General features: G+C 50.1%; 1 protein-coding gene across 2 annotated transcripts; it reads left to right on the top strand.

Annotated features, from left to right (window-relative positions):
* Positions 1 to 197: 197 nt before the first annotated feature.
* Positions 198 to 27,650, top strand: VPS37B (VPS37B subunit of ESCRT-I). 2 transcript variants are annotated; one of them, XM_029922366.1, is made up of 4 exons: positions 198 to 362; positions 22,521 to 22,692; positions 24,823 to 24,905; positions 25,631 to 27,650. In XM_029922366.1, the coding sequence occupies exons 1-4, from the start codon at positions 252 to 254 to the stop codon at positions 26,126 to 26,128; spliced, it is 864 nt and encodes a 287-aa protein (XP_029778226.1). In that variant the 5' UTR covers positions 198 to 251; the 3' UTR covers positions 26,129 to 27,650. The 2 variants fall into 2 exon arrangements, with proteins under 2 accessions (XP_029778226.1, XP_029778227.1); XM_029922367.1 differs by lacking the exon at positions 198 to 362 and adding an exon at positions 21,610 to 21,749.

Genomic DNA, 27,650 nt, shown 5'->3' with positions numbered 1-27,650 from the left:
CTTGTCGCGTCACAAGTCCAACCGCACCACGTTTCCTTTTTCCTACAAGCCTCCACCTTTCCCGCGACTGCCCCCCCATTCCCACCCGGCCCGCAGCGCTACGTCACGTCCGCCCGCCCGCGCGGTGATGACGTCATGCACCAGGGCTGGCGTCACGTGCCCCCCCCCACGCTGGGGGCGGGCCTTGAGGGCGGTGCTTCCGGTCGGCGGAGCCTGGCGGGCAGAGCGGCGGCGGTGGCTGAGACGCGGGGATGGCGGGTCCCGGGAGCGAAGCCCGGTTCGCCGGGCTGTCGCTGGTGCAGCTCAACGAGCTGCTGGAGGACGAGGGGCAGCTGACGGAGATGGTGCAGAAGATGGAGGAGGTGGGCCGAGCCGGGGCGCGCGGGGGCTGAGGGGCCTCGAGAGGGGCGCGCGGGGCCGGGGGCCCTGAGCGGGCTGGAAGGGGCCCGAGGCGCCGATGGTCGCGGTGCCTCCGGTTGGGTTGGGGAGACAGAGACGAGGAGTGGGAGGGCTTGAGACCGCGTCGGGATGGGGGGACTGGGGCTGAGCGGCGGGGACAGCGCCCTGAGACTGGCTTCGGGGGCGAGGCTGTGAGGCACCGAGGCTGGGAACGGAGCCCGGATCGGAGAGCCCGGAACGGGCATTTGGGGACCTCGGGGGCTGTGGTTCCGTCGAGAGGGACGAGGAGGGAATAGGGGGATGAGATTAGGTTGGCGAAGGTAGGGGGGATTGCAGGGGAGGATTAAGGGCGGCCGAGACCGGACTGAGGGGACCGAGGGCTGGGGTTGGGGGGACTCGAGGAGAGGGTCGAGCGGCACAGGCGGACTGAGGAAGTAATCGGAGCCTTCGATTGGGCGTTCAGGGGCCAGGTGGACGAGCTGGATGGGAGCCTGAGGTTTTGCGATTTCCAGGGGTTGTAGCTACGGCTGATTCCGGACGGTGGTTCTGGGATGGACTTTGGCCTTGGGCAGGGTCTCCAGGGTCGAGAGGCACGAGGCCACGGACTTGGCCACGTTAAGGTTTGAGGAGTCTGTGTATTTGAGCGTTCCCAAGAGCGTTAGAGGGGCCCCGTGGGGGCTGCCTTCATTTGGAAGTGGCCTTGGTAGGGCCATCCTAGGGGGTTCTCCCTGGTCGTGGGGATGGGAGCAGGCATCCCTTTCTCCGTAAAGTTGCCCCCTTCTGTGGAAGAAGGGGACCGCGAAAATAGAGTTTGGCGGCTTTGCCTCACAGCGGGGCAAAGTGAGAATTCCTGGAGCTGTTTTGGGGGAGAAAATAAACCGGGGATTGGGGGTCTGACTGCCAAACCCCAAGCCTTTGATAGTTGAGGGCCTGCCCAGCCTCTGGAAGGCATATGCCACCCTGTTTCTGGTTATGTCATTCCGTCTCTTATGACACACGATTTGTTCTCTGTGGTAACTGACTTCACGCTTGCATTGCAGCGTCAGATCGTTTTGGGGCTCTTTTCTCTGAACATCCCATCCTCCGGGCCTGGGTCTCCTCCGGGCAGGTGGACCCAGGCTGATCCCAGCTCTCCCCGGCCCGTTCACCACCTCCTACTTCTTTGTCTCCAAAGTCTGAGCCTTCCCACGCCTACCGGGCTGAGCCTCTGCCCCAGAAGGCTGAGTGGGGGCTTTTGGCTTACTTTCCGAAGAGGGATTGTTAGCACTGAGCCAGCTTCCTTAAAAGGGGGCTTGTCTGGAGGTTGCACATTCAAAATCACTGGAAAACCCTCAACAGATTATTGTCCTGAGCTACAGAGAGGCCACTGTAGTAAGATGGTATCAGTCTTTCCATTAATACACCCCTTGTATTCACGGGCTTTGTAACTTGGCACAGAGAACGTTGCTCTGAGATGCAGTTTCCCTCATTTATGGTCTCCATGTGGCACTTTCCATTTTAGAGCATAATAAGTGACAAAATCCATCTTTCTTGACTGAAAGAGTCTCATGTCTCTAAAGAAATAAAATCTTTGCTTAGTTTCCCTGCTTCTCAGTTGCTGGGAGACCTTTTGTTGCCTGTCTTCAGGCATCTTTGTACTTTAATAATAAAATGACAGGTATATTTTTCTGATATTTCTGATGACAAGCTCTTTTGCTGTTTGACTATTAGAGCAGAATGCTATACTGTAGTTATACTGATTATATTCTACGCTAATAGAACGAAACTGCCTTTTAGTGGAGGGAAGATTGTGGAGAGAGGTAATTCTGTCAACTCTGAAGCTATTGGGACACTTGTTTCCTCGACCTAAGAAAAGAGATTGTTACATAAAGGCTTCTTTTTTTTTTTTTTTTAAGTGAAGGTGACCATCCTACCAGAGTCCCCTGTACAAACTCTGGCCACTGACTGACGGCACTTGATTAAGCCGCATAATTCAAGCTAAATTACTCAGCAGTAGTTCTTCAGGGCGTAGTACTTTTAAAACCAGGAAATTGAAGAAGACCAAAATACCCTGGCCGGGCAGCTCAGCTAGCTGTAGTCACACTTAGCAAATCCTGTTCCCCTTGGTCACATGTGGCTTGTTTCTGTAGGAACGGGTATAACGTGAACCACTGAAATTTTGGCCATGGTCCTTTGACTCAGCCGTTAATGTTACGCATTGGCTTACTGGTTTATTTCCAGGGTGGTTGGGGGACACAGGAGAAAGTATTCTGTGAATTGTCCATTCTCAACCAAATGGAAGTTTCACACTTCGGACTTGTACACTCCAGGCTGGGCTTGGCCATTTCCCAGCTGTGTAATTTCAAGGAAGTTAATCCACCTCTCTGAGCATCTGTTAGAGAAGGCTCACCTGGTCTTTATTTCACCGAGTTGATACAGGGATATGTCAGATAGTGCCTGTTAGCACAGCATGTAGTTAGCGTTCAATAAAGAGCAATTGCAATTATTAATAACCATCTACTTTAAATTTTTTAAAAATGTTTTATTTATTTTTGATACAGACAGAGACAGAGCATGAGAGGGGCAGGGGCAGAGAGAGAAGGAGACAGAACCGGAAGCAGGCTCCAGGCTCTGAGCTAGCTGTTAGCACAGAGCCCGACGCGGGGCTCGAACCCATGCACGTGAGATCTGACCTGAGCCGAAGTCGGAGGCTTAACCGACTGAGCCACCCAGGCGCCCCAATAACCATCTACTTTAGAAAGATGACTGCCAGTCGTCAATACCAGGTCATCCTTCCTGACAAGTTAATAGGGTCTTCTTTGAAGAATGTTAACGAAACTTTTATTTGCCATTAGCTTAAGGAGCATTTTATTTTTCTATGGTCCAAATGATGATTTATCTCAGCAGGTCTAAGGATGAGACTGTAAATGGAACAGGCCTTTCCCAGCATAGGATCTCTTAATCTGAACCAAAGGCCTTTTTTTTTTTTTTAATTGGCAGAAGGAAGTGTTTTAAATTGTAGAGTAGGACTTCTTCAAGCCTGAGGGGATATTTTGTGGCGACTGGAAAGTGTGGCTAGGTTTTGAAGGCATTCACTGTTAGGTTTAAGTACAGCTGTGTATTTTACTTCACTTACAATGTTCTAATTGTGGTGTGTGAGCTTGAGCGCAACTCAAGACATGAAAATCCTGTCGGAGCCATAGAGGTTCTGTTTCTCGGTGCCCCTGTGTTTCTCTCTTCCCATTGGTCCCGCCCGTGATGCAGTTCCCTAAACGAAGTACCCTCCCTCGTGATCTTTGCTCGTTGCTTTCGCTGTGGGCTAACGTTTCATATGCACACATTTTATTTTTATTTAAAGTTATTTTTACATGGCGATGGAACGCGCCTTTCTCTGTCCACAGTAACCCCGTTGGGCTTACAGGGCACTCCCTTAAAAGGAACTGTCGCTCAGGGGCTTAGGCAGCTAAACCGCACCTCTTGGGTCCTGTGTCCCCTCCCCCGCGGGTGCTGTTAGAGGGAGGGAATGCCATTCGTTGGTTTCGTTGGTGCTGCCGAGTCATTGCACCTAACATAAGGATTCAAAGTGGGGATCTCTATGTCTTTGGCAAGTGAGAATGCCCACATGCAGAAACACCGAGGGTCTGAAAAACAGATTGTTTTGTGGAAGAGTCTGGTCTGGGCGAAGCTGTTTCCCTAAGGCGTATCCTGGTGTGATTTGTGTGGGGCTGAAGAGCTGCTGCATGATTCATAACGGCTCACTGAAACGTGCTGACCTTGCTTTAAACCCGGGGCTGTCTCCTCCGCACCAGGCTGAGCGCAGGTGGGACTGGTGTTTAGAAGCTAAGGTTTAAACGCGGTGAGTCCTTGGAGTGCAGTCGTTGGGTATACAGAGGCTTTGGACGTCTGTGTTTCAGTTTTCTCTTCCGTGAACTTACTGTTTTCACTCTCGAGTAAAAAATTACTGTGCCTGGGAATGTTTTCTGAAATTCAGTTTTGTCTGATTTTATTTTTTATTTTATTTTATTTTTTAATTTTTTATGTTTATTTATTGATACAGAGAGAAACAGAGCACGAGTGGGGGAGGGGCAGAGAGCGAGGGAGGCAAAGAATCTGAGATTCCAGGCTCCAGGCTCATGAGCTGTCAGCACAGAGCCTGACTCGGGGCTCGAAGCCACGAACCCTGAGATCATGACCTGAGCCGAAGCCGGACGCCCAACCAACTGAGCCACCCAGGTGCCCCTGACTTTATTTTATAAAGTTTATTTATTTTGAGTGAGACAGAGTGAGGAGGAGGGGAGGGAGGGGGAGAGAGAGGATCCCAAGCAGTCTCCGGCTGTCAGCGCAGAGCCCCACAGGGGTTTGGACCACAAACTGCGAGATCATGACCTGAGCTGAAACCAAGAGTTGGACTCCTAACCAACTGAACCACCTAGGCGCCCCTGGTTTTATTTTTTAAGGAGGCATTAAGATTGCATAGAAAGGGGCGCCTAACTGGCCCAAGTCAGAGCATGGGACTCTTGATCTTGGAGTCATGAATTGAAGTCCTACATTGGGTGTAGAGCTTACTAAAAAAAAATATATATATATATATATATATATATTTGTGTGTGTGTAAGGAGCATAGCCGAGAGTTGTGTGACCTTATTTCAGTTAAACTTTCTGTCCTTCGGTTCCTCCACTGCTAAGGAGGCTCCTCACCACACCTGCCTTTGAGGAACAGCAGGTGAAGGCAGTCCCTTGGCACAGAGGGGCTTCAGTAGAGGCTAGCCCTCTTTCATAAGAGATTCCAGAATTGTTAGCCTGGCTGGCTTAGGTGAAGTCTGAACACTTGCGTCAGTTGCTCTCTACTTCTTTTGCATCGATTAAAAGCGTGGTGGGTGTGGCATGGCACGGAACTGCTTTTTGATACTAAGGTAGGACCTTTGGCAAGTACTGTCTTCCCAATGGCAGTTTCCTCCTTGAAACCGAAGGCACTAACAACGGTAGCCTACTTCAGAGGGGTTTTGGGTGGATTAAATGAGACAGGTACATGGGATGCTTAGCATCAGGGAGACTAGCACAGGGAGCACTCGGGATTGTTACTGTGGCTGTTACTGCTAAAACTAAAAGGCATCCTATCCTTGGTGCCATTTCAAGAAGATTCCATTTCAGTTTCACAGCTCTAGAGTGCCAACTGTGTGCAAGACATTTTAAGGATAGAAACACGAATAGGGCATAATCCCTGTATTATAATTTGGGGAAGAAACCAAGCACACAGACCTTTCCAGCCCAACAGAGAGTAGGAGGTAGGTGTTTGAGTTTGGGAAGATGAGCAGTGTTAGGATGGACGGGGGTGCTGGCTATGTCACAGCGTGGATGTACTTCACCACCGCTCTTGAAAATGGCATATTTTTATGTTACGTATATTTTATCACATTTTTTAAAAAAGAATAAGGCCACATGTGAATTGTAAATGACATTGAAGGTCAGGTGAAGAGAGGCTCTCTGGCTAGATTAGTTAGGTTCCAAGTACAAGAGATGGACTTTGATAGGTGGGTAAGATTTAAGAAAATAAATGATCAGCTACGATAATACCTCTGAGAGGGCTTAGAGTAACGTAAGGGGCACCTGTCTACCTGGCACCCAGCTTCGGGAGCACACCCTGTCAGCCCAGTGGAGAGCCCGCTTTGTGCTCCATCCCAAGCACGACAGCCACTCCACGCCCCAGCCACTGCCTTGAATCAGATACTTATTTCTCTGAGTAGGATTTTTGAGAGCGAAGCATGGACAGTCAGGAAGAAGTGACAGCAAGGGTGCAGTCAGAGAGCAGGAAAGCTCGGGACAGGCTTTCTGACTGGCGAGTTACCATCTGCTTGAGCCGGATCGGATCTGCGCATGAGCAGGGTGGTGATGGGAAGTGAGGACGGCGAGCCTGCGTGCCAGTGGAAGGCCGTTAATTCGGTAGTGGTGAGTTTCCAGGACTTTCTGGAGTGGAAGAGCAATATGGTCAGAAGTACTCTTTAGTACGGTTAAGTTGGCAGCAGAATAGGGGGTGCGGGAAGGTTCTGGAAAGGCTGGGGGGTGGGGGTGGGCTCAGGTGAGAAGAAGCTGGGTTTCAGCTGGGCTCCTGGGAGAGGGGACTCCAGCCTCCTCAGCTTTGCCTTCCACGCGCTCGCCCTGCCCCCTGCGTCACAGGCACACAGTCTCTTAGCCTCTCTGTGTACCTCTTCGGTGGCACTTGTACACATTCTGGAAGTCATTCACTTCCTTGTGGCTCCATTTTGTCACATTTGTTTTTGTGTCCTTGGCATATAGGTACTGCTGAGTGAGTGAGGTTCACTCCTGTGTGGCGGGAGGGGACACGGCTCCCTGAGAGCCTCACAGTGAGGGATGGGCATGGGGTGGGGGGAGTGCAGGCAGGTGGAAACCCAGTTCTGAAGTTCAGGGGAGCAGGCAGCTGAGATACTAATTTGGTGGCCAACTTCCCTCAAAAAGAAAATAAAAGTTTGAAAGGCAGCTAGGAGTGATAAGTGGGTTGGGAGGAGGAAAGAGGTGCCATCGAAGCACAGGGAGAAACATGTCTGGTATTTTCCAGACAAGCTGACATCCTGTCACAGTGCTTGTGCTGTACCAGACTAGTCGAAAGCGGAACCTGGGTGTAGACTGAACTGTTTGAGCATCGTGTGTCCTGTCCAGAACTGATGTGCTCCTGAGCTAGGCCAACTTTGTTGTTTGTAGACGGTCCTGATTTCTGATAGTTCAAATTATGACAATTCAACTTCATGATGAAGGCATGATGAAGGGCAAAAATGATACACACTCAGTAAAAAGTGCACTTGGAATTTTGAATTTGCCTTGTCCAGGGTTAGCGACCCTGCGGTGGACTGTGGTTCCATCTTCTTGTGATGCTGGGTAGTGGCCGCGGTCAGCCGCATGATTGGGAGGGTCCACACAGTGGTAAATGGATAGCCACCTGCACTCACATAGCTGTTTCGTTTGTCACTTTCAGTAGTACAGTAGTCAATTACATGAGATACTCAACACCTCGTTATAAAATAGGCTTGGGTCTGGTTGGCTCAGGCCGTAGAGCGTGGGACTCTTAATCTCAGGGTTGTAAGTTCGAGCCCCATGTTGGGCATGGAGCCTAGTTACAATGAAAAAAAAAATCTTTGTGGTAGAGGATTTTCCCAGTTGGAGGTTTATATCAGTGTTCTGAGAGTTTAAGGCAGGCCAGGCTAAGCTATGATGTTCATAGGTTAGGTATTGCATTTTTGACTTAGAGATACTTAAATTTTTTTAAATGTTTTTATTTTTGAGAGAGAGCATGAGCAGGGGGAGGGCAGAGAGAAGGAGACCCAGAATCTGAAGCATGTTCCAGGCTCCGAGGTGTCTGAACAGTGCCTGACACGGGGCTGGAACCCACCAACCATGAGATCATGACCTGAGCCGAAGTTGGATACTTAACCAACTGAGCCACCCAGGCATCCCAACTTAGCGATATTTTTTATGATGGTTTTTTGGAATGTAACCCCATTGTAAATTAAGATCTTCTTTTGGCTTTTATCACCGTATTTGTATCAGAGTGTTGCTGTGGATGAGCCGGGTGTGCGGTGCGGGTTTTCTATAATGACCTGTGTGTCCGCCACTGTTCACGTATGTAATTGCTGGCTCTCAGAACATGCTGAGCCAGGAGTTCTGGTGGGCTTACTTCCTACCTCTGCTCTGTGGGGTTTTTGGATTCCACAAGAACTTATTCAAGAAAACCTATCTTACCCAGTGGTAGAAAGGCAAAGGAAAGTTCTGTGTAGAATTTCTTCTTAGGGAAGAATGCAAGCGGAGAGGAAGATGTAGCTGTTTTATCACGGGTTACTATGTCAAGAGAAAGCTTTCGAAATCCTTTCTCATGGAATTGTGAGGAGTGTTGTTCACTACTGTGCCAGAGTGCACGTGAAGAGCAGGCACTTGAGTAGCTGGTTCTGTCCCAGGCAGTGTCATAGTTCATGTTTCTTTCAAATCAGATCTGTCATTATCCCCAGAGGTGGAGCCACCAGGAGTGGCACCTGGAGGTTATGTCCATATCCGTTGCCTGGTGCCTGGGTTGGCAGAGGGACAGAGTAAGTGCTAATTAGTGTTCTCCATCAGACAGCAGCTCTGATTAGTGTGAACGCAGCCAAGGTCGAGCAGGGTTATTCATTACTCAACTCCTACGGAGCAGTTGGGGGATAGGAAACCACTTAGTTTTCATCTTTCAGGGTCATGCAGGTACACAGAAGTCAGCTGTCACAAACGTCAGATGTGAAACAGTACTGCTGGGCTTGCCCTAGCGGGAGGGGACCCAGCAAGCCTTTTGGGCAGGGGGGTGCTGGGGGAAATTAGTGAAGAATGTTTCCTGGAGGAGATGACTAATGTGCTGTGATTCAAAGGAAGAGGTCAGCAGGTAATGAGGGAGAAGGGCTTCCAGGCATGGGGGAGGACTGCAGGAACAGAGACAGGAAAAGCCTCAGAGAGGTGCAGAGGAACATTCCAGCCTTGCTGGAGGGTTGACGGCAGGGCTTGGTGGCCGACGGGCCGGAGAGGCAGGCAGAGACCAGATGGCCTGATCCGCTGGGCAGAGGGAGCCACCTGGGAGTGCTGCGGTCACAGTTGTGACTTAAATGGGTGGTTCAGTCAGCCCCGGGGGCGTGAGGGATGGATTTGAGGAGATAAGACCAGAAAGCAGGGAGATCAGAAGCCTGGAAAAGATGGTTGATTAAAAAAAGATCTTTGGGCAGCAGAAATCTCGGACTTGGAGGCTCACACTAGGCTCCTTGCAGTGCCTGTTGAGTCTTGTTTTGTACACTGTTCAGATAGAAACACTCTAGGTCCTGTGTTTGTCAGTGGCAGATTTTTAAAGGGTATAGGGAAAAACGAATAGAGCCAGTAACACCATCTGGAAATAAATGATAAGAGAAAAAGGAAGCAAACGTTATAAAAAGCCTCACAAAAAATGTAAGGTCCGCTCCTAGGCATAGTGGTTAAAGACGAGATTTGGAGGGCGCCTGGTGGCTCAGTCAGTTGAGCATCCGATTCTCAATTTCTGTTCACTCAAGTCAAGATCCAGGATCTTGGGATCTGAGCCCACTCGCTTGCACTTTCTTTAAAAAAAAGGGGGGGGGAATTTGTGTTCCTGAGAAAGCCTCGGCACTGATCCCTTCCCTAAATGTCAGTTTCCTCAACTCTGAAACGGGCGTGTTATAAGAGTGGCTGTACAAGTCTTTCTGAAGGCTGAACAAGATGATGATTGTAAACGGATGGATGTGGTGCTGGGCAGGACTTGAGGTTGTAACGACGTGGTCGGGACTGGTTGAGGGTGGCCTTTCCCTTAGTTGTCCCCCAGCCCTGCTTCTGTCAGTGGTGATTATGTAAAAAGGAGCTCCATGGTAAAGAAATTGGGGCAACCAGCGGTTTAAAGGGATTTAGTCTTGTTTGGTCTTGTTTGGCCCTTACTGTTAGGGTGTGTGGTGAGGCTCCAGAGGGCGGACATTGCAGCATCTCCCAGGCTTACTTGATCCTAGAGTGCATGGGACTCGCTTCCCTGGGGCGTGCTTGGCAAATGCTTATTCAGGGGACAAACGTGCCATCTGCTTCTAGCCCGCGGGTGCTGCTGCTTCACTGGATGCTCGTTACTTGGTATTCACGCCGCCAGCTCTGTGTCATCCCAGGCTGGCCTGCATTCATGTGCTCCGTTTAAGAACGCGGGGAATATATGGTATTTTATTTGTTTTGAGTATGTGGTATTTCAGATTTCTGATTCCAGCTGATCAAATCCTTAAAAATATTTTTACATGTCTGTTATAGAAAAATTAAAAAATGAAGAAAAACATAATCACATTGTAATACCAGAACCCAGACATGAACACTGTTAACATTTATGGGATTTTTTTTCATGTTTTTCCCCCACTGGGATCATTCTGTATAGAGAGTTGTGTGTGTGTGTGTGTGTGTGTGTGTGTGTGTTTGTGTGTGTGTGTGTGTGTGTGTGTGTGTGTGTGTTTTAACCTAAAGTTATACTCTGGGCATTTTCATGTCAGTTTTTTCTTTTTAAGTAGTCTCTACACCCAATATGGGGCTTGAACTATCATTTTGAGATCCAGGGTCACATACTCTACCAGTTGAGCCATCCAGGTGCCCTGATTTTCTTCTTCTTTTTTTTTTTTTTTTAGCAGAATGTTCTTACATGGGGGTGCGCGGCTCAGTTTGTTAAGCATCCGACTCAGTTTCAGCTCAGGTCATGATCCTGTTCAGCATTCATGAGTTCGAGCCCCACATCGCGCTCTGTGCTTGCAGCATGGAGCCTATTTGGGATCCTCTCTGCCCCTCCCCTGCTCAGGCCTGTGTTCTCTCAAAGAAGTAAACTTAAAAAAAAAGGATATTCTTATGGCAGTGTTTTTAGTGGCTGCAGGATATTTTATCATAATTTATGATAAATGTCATAATTTTTGTGACCATCCCCTTATTATTGGGGTTTTTTATCATAAATTACATTGTGATTAACATCTTTGAACATAAATCTATTAAAACGTCAAAAAATTTAAATGATTAAGTCTTAAGTATCTAGGCAGGGTTGTTTTTTGTTTTTGTTGGGTTTTTTTTTTTTTTTTTTAGTTAGAACATCAAATTCCCTACACCAGATAAAATTGCAGGTATTTTTTGAAGTGAAATATAAATAGAATAATTTAAGGGTAACTGATTACCCTTTGACTAATCCCTTTCTCTACTCGCAGACTAAAAATATCTCATTATTAGAATAGCATTTTCTCATAATAGAAGATGAATAATTTCAGTCATGCGAGAGTAAATTTTATCCATTAAACTGAATTCTTGAGTCAGGTGTTGGAAAGTTTATGTCCTGATGTATTTCAAATGTAAAAGATGTAGTCTTAATACATGTAATTCAGGATCCACCTTGTTAGGCATTTTCTTATTTTACATCTGTGTAAAGACTGTTTCAGAAAACTATCGTACGTGCACTTCTTATAAATTATGGTTGAAAGGAAATAGGAGGAAAAAACAAAATGATTGCTTTGGTGGTTTGTCCTGGCCGGGAACTGCAAATAAGAAAAGCAGAGTTTATAAATTTTCTTTCTTTTTGAGGAAGGGAGGAGTGGTCAGGATTTAAAATCACAGCCAGAAGCTATTAATTGACCTCCCTCCCCATGGTTCCCACCATTCCCTCGATACAGTGATTGTCCCCACCCCTGTGATCCTGATCAGGTTTCTGGAGGTTTCCATCCCCCCCCCCCCCCCCCCCCCCCCCCCTCGCAGCTGAGTACTTAGAGTCAAGGACCTGTCCGTTCTGGTTTCTGTTACAGTAATTATTTCATTAAATACTGTGGCAAAAGGCATAAATGAAAGGACCAGGAGGGAAAACAGCTGAGTGCTTTGGAAAGTTAATAGAAGGTGGTGTGCTAGAAACAAAGGGGTTAGTGAGTTAGGTGTGGTCCAGGCTGGGGGAAAACGGAAGAATTCCAGGGTTCTGCTCTCAGCTTGCTTGTCCAGTGTCCTGAAATCCTCCATATCAAGGGATGTGGTCTGGATGAAGAACTTTTGGAACTTGTGGATCCTACTGGACCTTTTGTCTAAGAAGAGACCTTTGCCTTAAATAAAAAAATGGATGGATATAGATCTTTAAAATTGTGTGTGTGTGTGTAGTGATTTATCGCTTTAAACTGCTCAGCTGACCAGTAGCCCTAAAGGTTCTGATAATGTGGAGGGCGGGCTTCTCAATAGCTTCCCTCGCCCACCTGCTGAGACTCTGATTCACTAGGAGCAGGTGTGACCAGCCCTTGAGGAGATTCGGGACCAAGGCAGTTAAAACAGTGTGGTCAGTTTGGGGATCCTGTCCTGCTTTCTGCTCCTCCCTCCTCTCCCTGGAGCCCTCAGGAATTACAAGGTCAGTGATATTAGGAAAGTAACATTTTCTAGCACGTGGGAGTTATCACAGCCCATTGCACCTATTGTTGTGTTTCTTTATTATTGACATCATTATCCACATAAGTCCACAAAGTGGGAGATCCTGCCCCCCCTCCTCTGCACAAATATTAGGAAGTACTCTTCCAGGGGAAAAAAAACAACAAAAGCACTCTGGTATGCTGAGAACTAGAAAATTAGCAAATTGGAGAATTGTGTTTCTCTGAGACCATTTAATTCTTCTCTGGGACTAGTCCATTCATTTTCAAACCTAGCTCTTTGCTTGTCTGTGGTTAGTTGCACTTAAAGTGAATGACCTACCAAGTTTTAAGATGCAAGGCGGCTCCACGGGGAAGGGATCCTTCCCGTCTCTCTCCCATTGCCTGCTACTTTCTGAGGGCAGCAAGTCTCATCTTCATGTGGATTCTGAGATCTTCAGTCAAAAGTGGCAGTCTTTATTAATCTAATATGCTCCCTCTGTTGAGTGGGCCGTCCTGGGGGGACATTTGACAAGCGTCTGGTGAACCTCTTTTCCCGAGTGGGCTGTAGCCTTGGAGATGGCTTCACGCAGCCCACGAGGTTGTATTTTAGAGCAGTTTCACCACGCTCTGCGGTTCTTCCACTGTGTTTTGTAGTCTTCAGATCTCTTTAATTTTGTGAACATGTTAAGCAGTCCACCTCTGCACCTGTTAGGTTGTTTTCATTTTGGGGGTGAATTAAGCCACATCGGCACACCTCTGGGATTGCTGGCTTCACCTGAAAGCCTACCTTTAGCGGAAAGCCTGCAGGGAGAGGAGTTGGTCACTGGCGAGGTCCTCACCAAATAGGAGGTGAATTTGGGCTTTCTAATAACTGTTGGTGTTAAAGCCCAGGCTCAGATTGCATGTGACCTTGGTGATGTTTACCCTAAAATTGGTGAGCTAGATCACGGGTAGTGCAGTAAAAGAAGAGATTAACCTGGGTGAACGCATGCCAGCCTTTTGGTCATCTGATCCACAAGCTTGCTGTACTTAGAGTCGGAATACAATCTGACGTTTCTACTGGTAGGAAAGTTCAGGGGCTGATATCTGTTTTGTTCCTCGTCTTTATATTATGGACAGCTTTCAATTTAATCTTATTTGGAGAGGAAAATATAAAAAAACGAATTTCCCACCAAAAGGAGCCAGCATTTCTTCAAGAAGTTCTGGTCCAGATCAGGGGCAGCAGATATACAGATGGGTCTGGGACCCCTCGTTCTACAGGAGGGCTGGGGGGCTGGCAGACCTCTGGGTGTGTCAGCTTGAGATCCCACTCGAAGGGTCTCCATCCCCCCAGCCATGGACAATTTGAGCATCAGGAAGATTACAAACTGCAGTTGATTGAAACACATAAAAAATATAAATCTATGGAGCACATGGATGGCTAGGTTGAGTGTCTTTTTTTCTTCTTTAAATTCAAGTGAGTTAGCATTACAGTGTAGTCTTGGCCTCAGAAGTTGAACCCAGTGATTCATCTCTTACCTAGAACCCCCAGTGCTCATCCCAAAAAGTGCTCCCCCATTAATGCCCATTACTCATTTAACCCTACCCCCCACCTCCCACTCCAGCAATCCTTAGTTCTCTGTGCTTGATGGTCTCTTATTGGGGCACCTCGGGGGCTCTGTTGGTTGAGCGTCCGACTTTGGCTCAGGTCATGGTCTCACAGTTTGTGGGTTTGAGCCCCACATCGGGCTCTGTGCTGACAGCTCAGAGCCTAGAGCCTGTTTCGGATTCTATGTCTCTCTCTCTCTTTGTCCCTCTCCTGCTTGGGCTCTGTCTGTCCTCTCTCTCAAAAATAAATAAAAACAAAAAGAGTCCCTTAGGGTTTGTCTCCCTTTGTTTTTATCTTCTTTTTCCTTCCCTTCCCCTGTGTTTACCTGTTGTATTTCTCAAATTCTACTTACAAGTGAAATCATATGATATCTGTCTTTGACTTCTTTTGCTTAGCATAATACCCTCCAGTTCCATCCACATTGTTGCAAATGGCAACATTTCATTTTTTTCATTGCAGAGGCGTATTCCATTGTGTGTTCCAGGTCTTCTTAATCCATTCATTAGTCGGTGGGCATCTGGGCTCTTTCCACACTGTGGCTATTGTTGATAGCTCTGCTATAAACATCGGGGTGCATGTGCCCCTTCAAATCAGCATTTTTTTAATCTTTTGGATAAATTTCTAGTGTACTTGCTGGGTTGTTGGATCGCTTTATTTTCAATTTTCTGAGGAACCTCCACACTGTTCTCCAAAGTGGCTGTCCCAGTTTGCACTCCGACCAACAGTGCCAGAAGGTTCTCCTTTCTCCACGTTCTCACCAACATCTGTTGTTTCCTGAGTTGTTACGTTTAGCCGTTCTGACTGGTGGGAGGTGGTCTCTTCTTGTGGTCTTGATCTGTGTTTCCTGATGATGAGTGATTTTAGGCGTCTGACTCTTCTTGATTTCAGCTCAGGCCATATCTCACAGGTCCTGAGTTTGAGCCCCATGTGTTGAGCTCTGCGCTGACCGTGCGGCGCCTCCTTGGGAGTCTCTCTCCCCTCTCTGCCGCTCCCCTGCTCTCCCTGTGTCTCTCCCTGTCTCTCCAAAATAAACTTAAGAAAAATATATAAATAAATCTGTTACATAATGACGACGCTCCCCCAGAAAGCTTGTTAGTCATTTTCAGAAGCTGCTTGATCGTTAACTCAGTCTCTCAAAGTTGGCTTAAAGCAGGGGTGGTGGAAAGAGTTCTGCTTTTCCTGCATAAACGATTTCAGAGTCTAAACCAATGAGGCAGAAGCTCATTATAAGAGGAATTGAAGCCAACACATGCAGAAGTTGGAATTAGAATACTGTTAATTTTAGTAAGAGTGTTTAAATTAGAATATTGTTAATTTTAGTAAGGGTGATTATGGTATTGTAGTTGTAAAGTTTTTCTCCATTAAAGATACATATTAAAGCTGTTAAGGGTGAAATGATAGGATGCCTGAAATTTGCTTTAAAATACTTCAGGGGGGAAAAAATTTCAGGAAAAAAAGTGAGGAGTATCTCGAAGTAGGATTGGCAAATGTCACCAATTGTTGAGCCCCAGAGAATGTGCACAAATTCTTTATTCTCTGTCCTTTTCCTTTTTGTTTGAAAATACCCTCAGTAAAAAGGTAAATGAATACAAGATAGAATTGAAATCTAGATGACTCCTGGAACTTGAAAATGGAGAAATGATAGACCAGTTCTCTGCAGTGGACGGTAGATGCTCCGGCATAATTCAGGGCCTACTCCTGTAGAAGACACACTTGGGAGACCCAGTATCTTAAGTTCCTGGCTCTGCGGTTACTGACACTCCGGACCCTGGTGGGATCTTAACCTCCCTGAGCCTATTTCTTTCCCGAGTGAAATGGGGGCAGATTCCACCCCCCCCCCCCCGCTCCCCCCTGGAGGATTAAATGGAGATAATGCATGGAGAGAAGGTCGCACAATGCCAAGCATGCAGTAAGTGCTCCATAAATGTTCGTAAGTCCTGTTGAAACATGCAGGGTGCTGGCAGAGTGAAGTTTTCATTACCAGTAACTTCTCTTACTTAAATCTTTAAGTTCACCTCTATTTGATTTTTTTTTTGTCCTTTTTCTCTTAAAAAAAGGTTTTTTTAATGTTTATTTTTGAAGGAGAGAGAGAGAATTAGCGGGGAAGGGGCAGAGAGAGAGAGGGACATACAGAACCTGAAGCAGCTTCAGGCTCTGAGCTGTCAGCACAAAGCCCGATGCAGGGCTCGAACTCAACAATCCATGAGATCATGAGCTGAGCCGAAGTTGGATGCTTAACCGACTGAGCCACCCAGGCGCCCCAGTCCTTTTTCTCTCTTAAGCCTTTTTATTTGAAGAGCAAATGCAGTCTGTGTTCAGGGCTGCAGTACAAGGGGCCTGGCGCCCCCTGGAGTTGGGCGGTGTGATGCTCACAAGGCCTGTCTACACGCAGGGCCATGGGGACAGACTTGTGGTTACGGTCTCCCTGGAGCCCCGCAGTAGAGGTGCTTCATAAGTATTTCTTTTTTTTTTTTAATGTTTTTATTTATTTTTGATACAGAGAGAGACAGAACATGAGAGGGGGAGGGGCAGAGAGAGAAGGAGACACAGAACTGGAAGCAGGCTCCAGGCTCTGAGCTGTCAGCACAGAGCCTGAGACGCGGGGCTCGAACTCACGAATGTGAGATCTGACCTGAGCCGAAGTCGGAGGCTTAACCGACTGAGCCACCCAGGCGCCCCAAGTATTTCTTGAATGAATAAATGAATGAAATGACTGACCAGCCGTTGTGTTGGAACATTTCACTGTGGCTGCTATGAGCTAGACTCAAGGTACTGAAGTTTGAGTGTCTTTTAAAAATAGATGTGTAAATTCCAGTGGCCTCCGGGCTGTCACATCAGAGCACTGCGCTCTCATTCTGACCTGCTTTCCAAGCGACAGAGGGCTGAGTTTCAGCCAAAGAGGAAGGGGTTGTGTGAAGCCAGTCCGTCTCGAGTGTGTCTCCGTGTGTGTCCCGTGTCGCGTGTCTCCGCAGTGAGTGGGTTTGCTTCAGAGCGCTGTTTTCTGCTGTGCGCTGCCCAAGTGTGGGCTTTGGCGAACTCCACCGCACTCCCAGAACTTTGACCGGCGCCCCTGCCCAGTGCCTCTCGTCTGTGACCACTGCGTGCGTCACCCAGAGGGGACTTTGTGTTCTTCCTCACCAGGTTTATTTTCCACTACACTGCCCCAACCCAAATTAAGAAATAATGGTCAAGGGAACCTGGGTGGCTCAGTCGGTTAAGTATCTGACTCTTGATTTCAGCTCAGGTTGTGATCTCACGGTTCGTGGGATCGAGCCTCCCTGCACTCAGCACAGAGCCTGCTTGGGATTCTCTTTCTCTCTCTCTCTTTCTCAAAATAATTAATAATAATACTAACAATATAATCATGCATTTGAGCGAGCATGTGCCGGCTAACAGAACTGCATGTATTATGTGAGCATTCCAAGAGATAAAGCAGTCTTTCCATTTCTTCCTGAACGAAGCATGTATAAAATACCTTTTCTTTTCTCGTGTGTGTGTGGTTTGATGGTACTTTATTTTTATTAATTGAAGTCTAACTGACATGTCCTGTTTCCGGTGTGCCACATAGTGGTTTGACGATTCTGTGGATTATTCACTGGCCACCACGATTAGTGTAGTCCCTGTCTGTCCCGACACATGGTGTTACAATGTTATTGACTCTATTCCAGAGCTATACTTGTCATCTCCATGGCTGACTGATTCTATACCTGGAAGTTTGTATCTCCTAATCCCCTTTCCCTGTTCTTGAAACAGCTTATCTTTTCTAGAGCCTCTCTTTTCCAGTTCTAATGTCTAACAGGCTGTAGTAAATTAAGTAATATTTTTTTGTAAACTTACACACGATGTAGTAAATCAAGCACTGTGTCCAAGTAGAAAGGGAAGGTAAACACATTCAGAGGTTGCTGTTGTCAGTTTAGGGTGAACATCCTTTCAGGCGGCTCTTGGATAGACGGGCAGAAAAAACTGTATAAATGGGGTTTTGCTCTAAATGCTACAATCCTGCATCTTGTTTTTCTTTGATTATGAGCAAAAAAGGAAACTGAAGTAACACTGAGTACATAGTTACAAATGTTCCCTTACCACAGACAGATTATTTCCTGAAAAGATCTCTCTATGGTTAAGAAAAAGGATCATGAGAAGCATCAAGAGGCTGCCACCACTGTTTTCAGTTTCAGGCATCTGTGGTCCCAAAAGTATGTCGGCCCCTGTGAGCATTCTCCCGAGTTCTGGCTCGGATTCGGTCACTGAGGCTGGAGTCGGTCTAACAGGACGTGGAGAGCTGGGCCGGGGGCCGCCCCGCGTGGCCAAGCGTGGTGTGCACCGTCCCCGCGGGGCGGCCCCCGGGCCTGTTGTGGCCAGCTCTCCTTTGCCTGGCAGATGATGGGACAAGACTGGCAGCTCCCTCCTGTGTTGAGTTGGTGCAATGGACAGGGATAGTAAGGAGGAAAGTGTCTTTTTCAGCATCTAATGCAGCATCAGAGGTGTGTTCTGGGACGCTCACGCGCGTAGGGATCCAAGCTGCGTCCTCCCACCGCTGTCCCCGCAGAGGGCTGGAGGTGTGCCCCGGACGGCACTTAAGTAAAAACATCTGAGGGGCGCCTGGGGGGCTCAGTCGGTGAAGCGTCCGACTTCAGCTCAGGTCATGGTCTCACCGTTCAGGAGTTCAAGCCCCGCATCAGGCTCTGTGCTGACAGCTCAGAGCCTGGAGCTGCTGCAGATTCTGTGTCTCCCTCTCTCTCTGCCCCTTCTCTGCTCACACTCTGTCTTCTTCTGTCTCAAAAATAAGTATTTTTAATAGTTTATTATCAAATTGGTTTCCATATAACACCCAGTGCTTCTCCCCACCATGACCATCACCCCCTCCCTCCCTCCCCCTCCCCCTTCAGTCCATGGTTTGTTTTCAGTGTTCAGTAGTCTCCCATGATCTGTGTCCCTTACTCTCCCCTGCTCTCTTTCCCGCTTCCTCTCCCCATGGTCCCCTGCCAGGTCTCTCCTGTTAGACCTGTGAGTGCAAACATATGGTATCTATCCTTCTCTCTGCCTGACTTATTTTGCTTGGCATGACACCCTCGAGGTCCATCCACTTTGCTACAAATGGCCAGATTTCATTCTTCCTCATCGCCATGTAGTACTCCATTGTGTATATACACCACATCTTGATCCACTCATCAGGTGATGAACATTTAGGCTCTTTCCATGATTTGGCTGTTGTTGGCAGTGCCGCTATGAACATTGGGGTTCATGTTCTCCTTTGCATCAGCACTTCTGTATCCCTTGGGTAAATCCCTAGCAGGGCTATTGCTGGGTCATAGGGGAGTTCTATGGATAGTTTTTTGAGGAGCCTCCACACTGTTTTCCAGAGCAGCTGCACCAGTTTACATTCCCACCAACAGTGTAGGAGGGTGCCCGTCTCTCCACACCCTCACCAGCATCTATAGTCTCTTGCTTTGTTCATTTTAGCGACTCTGACTGGTGTGAGGTGGTATCTCAGTGTGGTTTTGGTTTGTGTTTCCCTGATGATGAGTGATGTTGAGCATCGTTTCATATGCCTGTTGGCCATCTGGATGTCCTCTTTGAAGAAGTGTCTATTCAGGTCTTCTGCCCATTTCTTCACTGGATCATTCATTTTTTGTGTATGGAGTTCAGTGAGCTCCTTGTATATTTTGGATACTAGCCCTTTATCTGATACGTCATTTGCCACTATCTTTTCCCATTCTGTAGGTTGCCTGTTAGTTTTTTTGATTGTTTCCTTTGCCTTGCAGAAGCTTTTTATCTTGGTGAGGTCCCAGTAGTTCATTTTTGTTCTCAATTCCCTTGCCTCTGGGGATGTGTCGAGGAAGAAATTGCTGCGATTAAAAATAAATATTAAAAAAATTAAAAACACTGGAATCCCCAAGGGATATAAAAAAATCACAGGCCACTTCTGATGGCTCTTTTGGTGACTGGTGGCCTAAACTTTGCCCTAATGCATCGCGTGCAAACAGAGCATCTGTGGATTATAGCCTGTGCTACTTTGTGCTGCTCTCTTCTAGGACTTTCTCACATGCAGAAGTGATTTCGACCTGATTTGGACCCTAGGAGAATAAGATTTCTTTGTCGATCTGTTGTACACAGAGACTGAGGCAGTGGCACTTAGCCATACATTGGGACCCGCCGGGGAGCTTGGGAAACACTCCTGGGCCCCTCCTGGAGAGTCTGGCTGGTCCAGGGTTGGTCTGGGCAGTGGGACACGCCAGCACCCCTCTCTCAGGTGGTCGTAAGGTCGGGCCAAAGTCTAGGACCACTGCTGTAGGGTGATCCTTGACCAGCACGCCAGAATTAGATGCTTCATTGGACGCCAGTCTAGGGGTCCCTTTGGAGACCTGTGCTCACCGCGGTGCCCAGGATGTGGACAGGACTCCTGCTTCGGCATAAGCCTTAGATCCAGGGCGAGACCCCCACGGACGCCATCTCAAAGGACTGTATCAAGGGAGCCTGTCGTCATAAAGGATTTTGGGGCATTCGTTGCCTGGTCAAGGCATGCTCAGTTCCGTTCCTTCATGTCACCTGGGCTCATGTGAGGAAAGGCATGCTCCTCCTCTTCTCCATCCTCCGGGCCTGGCGAGTGAGAGTTGCTCTGTAAATGTTTATTGAACAAAGAATTAAGACTGAGTCAGAATGCTGGCGGGCAGGCGGGGAGCCGGAGGAGGTGGGGTGGGGGTGGGGCGGAAAACTCATCAGCACTTTGTTGATTTATAACTGGACTTGGAAGCTTGAGGTGACTAGATTCGCAGGCAGTTCTCAGGAGGAACCCAGAGCCTGCCTGCACCTCGCCCGCTCCCCCCAGTGGGAACCCCTTGCAGATCCCTGCCCCACCCTGGAGCCCCCACCATACACCTGTCTCCGTTTCTGTGACTCTCCGTGTCAATAGTGTCGCACACCCCGAGCGCGTGACCCTCTGAGCTCAGCAGGATTCCCTGCGCATGTCAGGCCTCGTCCTCCATAAGGCGGAGTGGTCCTCGCCGCCCACCCGGGGCACGGCTGCGTCGCTTCGGGTTCTTGGCCGTTACAAACACAGCCATATGGGACGTTCATGTACAGGTTTTGTGCGAACAGAAGTTCTTTCTCCCCGGGGCGAGTGCCCAGCAGTGCAGTTTCTGGGGTGTGTGGTAGTTGCATGTTTAGTTTTAAAAGAAATTGCTGAGCTCTTTTGCAGAGTAGCTGTACGAGGGCTTGTGGGAGTGTGTTCTTTCCAGCAGCCAAACAATCGAAGGAAAGACTCTGCAGGAGCTCGGGACACAGCTGCACGGGTGGGGAGCCGCTGCGAGCTGGGGGCAGTGGCCCTTCCGGATCCCCCTTTACACTAGGGACCCGAGATCTCCGGCAGCAAGTGATCAGAGTATGGCTGCTGCACGGACTTCTTAGTGTTGAGCTAGAGGCTCAATTTTCTATCTTAATTTAAATTCCATTTTAAGCTGAGTGGAATCTTTAGGGCCCCCCCAGGCTCAGCTCCTGGGTGCAGAGATTCAGATCCTGTGTCTGCTGTAGGGAGCCCCGCCAACCTAGGGCCAGGGCTGCTGCTGTGTTCTCTACTGTCACCTTCACCTTCATGGAGCTGGGCTGGCACCCTGGGTAGGCGTGGCCAGGACGGAGGCTGCACAGTGGGAAATCTGCACCCAGACTCTTGAGAGGAAGGAAGGAAGTTGTGGCGACAATAGCGTGGGTGGGGTGGCGGCAGATATCACGGGGAAAACGAGATGAGATCAGTGGAGTCGTGTTGCAGGAGAGCCGCGAGGAAACGTAAATGCGGCACAGTGTGCTGTGGGGACTTTGGATCCAGGCACTGAGGCTGCTGCTGGCAGGCGGTGGCGGCGGCGGAGGCCTATCACTCGCCAGTACGGATGGTGCCCCATGGGTGTGGTTTGGAGGTTTTCTTTAAACATAGCTTTGCTAATAAGTTTTATTAGGAATTCTTTATCCTCAGGCCTTCGATTTCCTCATTACCCCTGGAGTCTGGGCACGTCGGCTTCTCTACCTCCCAAATAGCCCCCAGCCCCAGCTTTGGGTCTGGAGCTGGGAGCTTTTTGGAGGACTCTGGTCTTCTCTTTAGTCGAGGAGGAGTGGGAGGTGGGCGTGGGAGAGAGAACAGGGTCACTGCAAGCGGAATTCTTTCCCAGGGGGTGTCAGGCTTTCATGTTTGATCCCTAAGCCTGGTGACTGAGCCTGAATTGACACCCTGCCAACTGATCCTCTGTTACAACTGATTCTTTAACTTCCTCTGTAGCAGCAGAAACTGGTTTTGAACAAATCTAGCTCTAAATCTTTATAGCTGTTTATTCTTGGAAGCACAATGGAGGCAGTAAGGAGTTGAGTCACAGCACGGCTATTGAAGCAAAAAGCCTTGACAAGTCACAAGACAAAGCCCGGCTGCAAATGGTTGGAGAGGAAGTGGCTTTGCTTTTTAAGAACAGGGAGCTGTGTCCGAACTAGAAGCCAGAGGGGACAGGCCGGGCCGTAGCCCGGCTGGGAGCGGCCCCACGTGGTCCTAGCTTGGTGACCAGCCAGACGGAAGCAGATGTGGGGGCTCCTGAGGGTGGGGCCCAGGAGCCTCGGGGGACTGGTCCGGGAACTAACACTTGCTTCTCACCATCCTGTGTTTCTTGCAGACGCAGAATGTTCAGCTTAACAAAGAAATGACGCTCGCCAGCAACCGGAGCCTGGCAGAAGGAAACCTCCTGTACCAGCCCCGGCTGGACGCCCTGAAAGCACGTTTGACCCAGAAATACCAGGAACTCCAGGTTCTCTTTGAAGCCTATCAGATAAAGAAGACCAAGTTAGGTAACTTTTTCAGGGTGATCCTCCAAGAATAAGGAGTTGAAGGAAGGACACATTTTCAAGCTGTTAGGTTACCAGGAAAGAAGTATTATTATGGAAAATTTTCAGATTAAGACTGATTTATGCCACAAAGAAAAAAGTTTATATATAAAATCATTTCACCTATTTAGAAAAGAGACTTAACCACTTAAAAAAAATTTTTAGGGGCACCTGGGTGGCTTATTCGGTTGAGCATCCGATTTTGGCTCAGGTCATGATCATACGGTTTGTGGGTTCGAGCCCCACGTTGGGCTCTGTGCTGACAGCTGGAGAGCCTGGAACTGCTTCGGATTCTGTGTCTCCCTCTCTCTCTGTCCCTCATCCACTCATGCTCTGTTTCTCTCTGTCTCAATAATAAACATTAAAAATAATTAAAAAAAATTTTTAATGTTTATTCTTAAGAGAGAGTGTGTGTGTGATTAGGGGACAGGTCAGAGGGAGGCACAGGATCCAAAGCAGCTCTAGGCTCCGAGCTGTCAGCACAGAGCTGGACGTGGGGCTCAAACTCATAAACTGTGAGATCGTGACCTGAGCTGAAGCCGGACGCTTAAGTGACTGAGACTTAACCACTTTTTAAACAACATTTTAGCTTCTCTAAACAGGGCAGAAAAAGGTAACTTTCTTAATCCTATTTAACAGACATGTATCCTGTGGAGTTAGATCCTCAAAGATTGTGTTAAGAAATAGCTATCATGAGAACATTTCATTTTTTTTTAATTTATTTTTTAATGTTTCTTTTTGAGAGAGAGACAGACAGACAGGGTGAGCAGGGGAGGGGCTGAGAGAGCAGGGCTCTAACCCACAAAACCATGAGATCATGACCTGAGCTGAAGTCAGGTACTTAATCGACTGAGCCACTCAGGTGACCGTCATTTTTATGTTTGTTTTTGAGAGTGAGCTCGAGCTGGGGAGGGCCACAGAGAGAGGGCCACACAGAATCTGAGGCAGGCTCCAGGCTCCGAGCTGTGAGCAGGGAGCCCGTGAACTGCAAGACCATGACCGGAGCTGAAGTCAGACACTTACCTGACTGAACCACCCCGGTGCCCCGGGAACATTTCATTTTAACGTCACAGTTAGATCACCAGTGTTACTAGAGCTGTGGGAACTTGGTGTCGAGTCCTAGGGTTTGGGGCCTGAGATGAAGAAAGGGTTTAAAACTCAGCCAGTCCCTGGGGTGGACACAGCGTCTGATCCTGAGACCCCCTCCCACCGCACACGTGCAGGGAAAGCTCGGTGCGCGCCGCCGGAGCCAGTCCGCCGAGGCCCCGCGCCCTGGCCGGGAGGGGTGTGGATTGCAGAAACACCACCTTGCGGGGGGGAGTTCAGCCAGAGCTGCCTGAACGAAAGGGGTCTCACTTTGCCACCCAGCCGGTCTGCCCCTGGGTCCCTCCGGCGGTGGCGATGGACGTCCGTGCCTGTCCACGGGGATGGGGACAAAGGTGTTCGTGTGTGGCTTTATTTGTAATAGCTGAATTTGGGAACCGTCTGAATGCCCGTGTACAAAATGATGGGGAAGTAAGTTGTGATCCCCACACAGTGGACGCTGAAAGGAGGGGGGGATCTCAGAGACACGGTGCGGAGTGACAGGCACCAGCACGGAGCACACGTGTGCGGCCTGCTCACGTGGTACCTGAACCGGGCCGCCTTTGGGACTGGGCCCCGGGAGTCTGCGGGTGCTCTACATCCTGATCTGGGTGGGGGGTGGGGTTTATACATTTCTAAAATTGCGGGTTATATGCTTCAATTACATGTGCTGTGTCAGTTCTCACTCAAAGACACAAAGGAAATCTGCGTGGGGTGACTAGCAGTGCACCGTGTGCTGGGCAAGAGCCCTCTGTGGGCACGGGGGGCGCAGAGGGCCTGCACGGTGCGGCCCCAGGTTTCCCCTGCTTTTGTCCTGTGTGCTCCTTCCTCTCGTGGGTTTGAACGCCTTGATCTTGAGCTTCCTGGAAAGCCAGGTGTCGGTGGTGTCTCCCCCATTGCCTTCCCAGTTAAGGTGCTCTTGCTATGGAAGGCGGGTGGTGGGGAGTCTGGGGGAGTGTGTGGGTCCCGAGTGCCCGGGGCCCCCCTCATCACACGTCTTGCTCCCTCCAGATAAACAGTCAAGCAGCGCTTCCTTGGAGACCCTGCTGGCGCTGCTTCAGGCAGAAGGAGCCAAGATTGAGGAGGACACTGAGGTAGGGCGTTCACGCGGGGTGGGGGCAGGAGCAGTGCCCCGGGGCGTGGCTACCAGGGTCTGGGCCCCTTCCTCCAGGGACAGCAAATGCCACACCTCCTTGGCCAGGAGGGTCCAGTCCTCGGGCGCAGGGGACACACCCTGCTGGGAGTCTGTGCCTGGTTCGTCAGTGGCTCCTAACTGGGGGGCAGGGCAGAGCCTGGGCGATGTGGCCAGTTGAGCGCTGGAGGCCTGGGCCTCAAGTGATAAGGCGATGAGTCAGGGTCAGAAGTGGTGCGGTGCAGCAAGCTGGGGTGGGTGGCATGGTGCCAAGTTAGGCCACATGGTCACAGTAAGCTCTGGGCTTGGGCGGGGGCCGGGTGGGCGTGAGCATGGCCTGTCCTGCTGACCTGTGCGGGCGGGTCTGTCAGGGTGCACTCGGGGGAAGGAAGGGACTGGGCTGCCTTATGAGGGGTGGGAAGTGGGTGCGGGACTTGCTCTGGGCCGGGAGGCCCCCTCCACCTAAGGCCGGCTCTCCCTAACGACGCCCTGCCTGGCCAGCTTTCGGGGCGGGACGGGTGGTCAGCCACCTCTGTCCCCTCTCTGCTGGGGGTTGGGGGACTCCTCTGAGGTCAGCCAGGGTCTGCACTGGGGAACACGTGGCACATGGGGTTGGGGGCGGGGTGCTGGTGAGGGGAGGTCCTCCCTTAAGGGTTGAACTGTCCCTGTGACGAGTTTCTCTTCTAGAACATGGCAGAGAAGTTTCTCGATGGAGAGCTTCCTCTAGACTCCTTCATCGATGTCTATCAGAGCAAGCGGAAACTGGCCCATACACGAAGAGTGAAAATTGAGAAGCTCCAGGAGCTGGTGCTAAAGGGACAGAGACTTCCTCAGGCGTCGGTGCCGGCCCCGCTGCCCCCCAGGGTGCCCGAGCCGGCGCCCGCTGCCCCCCTGCCCTACCCTACCTCGGAGGCCAGTGGGCCCCCCTCCGTGCTACCTCGGCGCATTCCCCCGCCGCCTCCCCCAGTGCCTGCAGGACGCTTGGCCACACCGTTTACCACTGCCATGGGCTCAGGACAGGCCCTTCCGTACCCGGGATCACAGTGTCCACCCTTGCCCCCCCGCGTGGGCCTCCCCACCCAGCAAGGATTCTCTGCCCAGTTTGTGTCTCCGTACCCACCCGCTCTCCCCCAGAGACCCCCGCCCCGGCTGCCTCCACACCAGCCGGGCTTCATCCTCCAGTGAGCGGCCCGTCCCTCCTGGGAACCTGCCCCTGCCGGCCAGGGCTCTGCACCCAGGCTTCGAGGACGGGGCTGCGGCCCTGGGCCAGCGCACCCCTCGGACTGTAGAACTGTAGGTCGGTGGTAAGTAGACGTAGACCCCGGATTTGCACCCAGATGGTTGTGCGTGCAGGGCCCCAGCCTGGCGTCCCCACAGCCACACTGGTTTGTGTTCTCGTTATGATTTCTAGGGCTTGTAGTGTTGGTGGTCTCCTGAGTTTGGGGGCAAAGCCTCCCTCCTCCCTACTTAGAATCGTGGTCCTCTTGTGGCGGCTTTATTTAATAAGCATGCTTCATGTTCCTGCTCCGTGTACAAGACAGCGCTGTGTGGCCTGGGCTGCTGCCCGCCCTGCCCGGGGTCTGGCGGGTGGGCCTGCCTGGAAGGTGCTCACGGAACTGGCGGGTGGGGGTTGCCAGTTGCCCCTCCCTCCCAACCTGGATACTTCAAAGCCAACATGCAGAGTTTGCACTCGGCCTACTGCCAGGTCTGGAGGCTGGGCACGTCGCAGCCGGGCTGGGGGAGACTGGTCCGAGCCGGACTTTGCACAGCAGACGATGTCCCCAGCTCCTCCTCTCTCCCCCACCTCGGCCCAGCCCGTGCGGGTTTCTATGAAGAAATGTTCCCCCCAATATTTTTACTATGTCTGTAATTTTCCTGTTTTATATTGGGAAACTGAACTTTTTTGACACAAGACCATTCAGGGAAACTTTATAAAAATGCACATAATGTTTTGAACAGATTGAAGTGCAGAAGCAAATGCAATTTCCTTTCTTACAAGCAGTGTATGGTCACACTTGTGGGTGCCTGTGCTGTGCCTTAGTTTCCCTTGGTGCCAATGAGGGGCCGTCCAGGGCTCCCCTGCAGGCCCACAGGCTGGGCAGGCCAAGGGGTAGCTCTCACTAGTGGCTCTATGTTCCCAGAGGGGCTTGTCCAAGTTCACTGTGGTGCAGGTGGGAGAATTCTGTCCCATCTTGAACCAGGGTATGCGTAGCCAGGATCGTCTGCCTCGGATCGGGGCTCAGGGCGGAGCGGGACCGTGCGCGTTGGAGAAAGCACCAGGATCAGCATATGGTGCCACCAAACTCAGACACTTGGGGACTCCTGGCCCTCTGGGCCCTCACCTGGCCCGGTGACAGTCGAGGCAGTGTTCAACCGGCATCTGTCCCAGCCGTGGTGAGGCCACCACCCTTTGTCTTCAGTTAGCGTATGGTTCTCCCGGACTGGAATGCCACTGTGTCGTAGCCAGCTGGGGCGGTGTGCCGGCCATGCTCTGTGACTCTGGAGACCAGGGCCTGCCCCTCCCCAGCACCCCCACTGCCTGCCTACCCCGATGTCGGTGGGGGGGGGGGGGGACACCCACAAGCCCACATGGGGTGTAGCCAAACGTGTGTGCTCAGTGTCTGTGTGGTGAAGGGCTCCAGGGCCAGGCCTGAGCTGGGGTTGTAAAGCTGTAGGACCCTTCTTAATAAATAGAGAATTAACATCA

The sequence above is a fragment of the Suricata suricatta genome, chromosome 14 (genome assembly GCF_006229205.1).
Source record: "Suricata suricatta isolate VVHF042 chromosome 14, meerkat_22Aug2017_6uvM2_HiC, whole genome shotgun sequence".
Lineage (NCBI taxonomy): Eukaryota > Metazoa > Chordata > Mammalia > Carnivora > Herpestidae > Suricata > Suricata suricatta.
The sequence above is the reverse complement of the archived record's forward strand: the minus strand, read 5'-3'. Positions and strand labels throughout refer to the sequence as shown.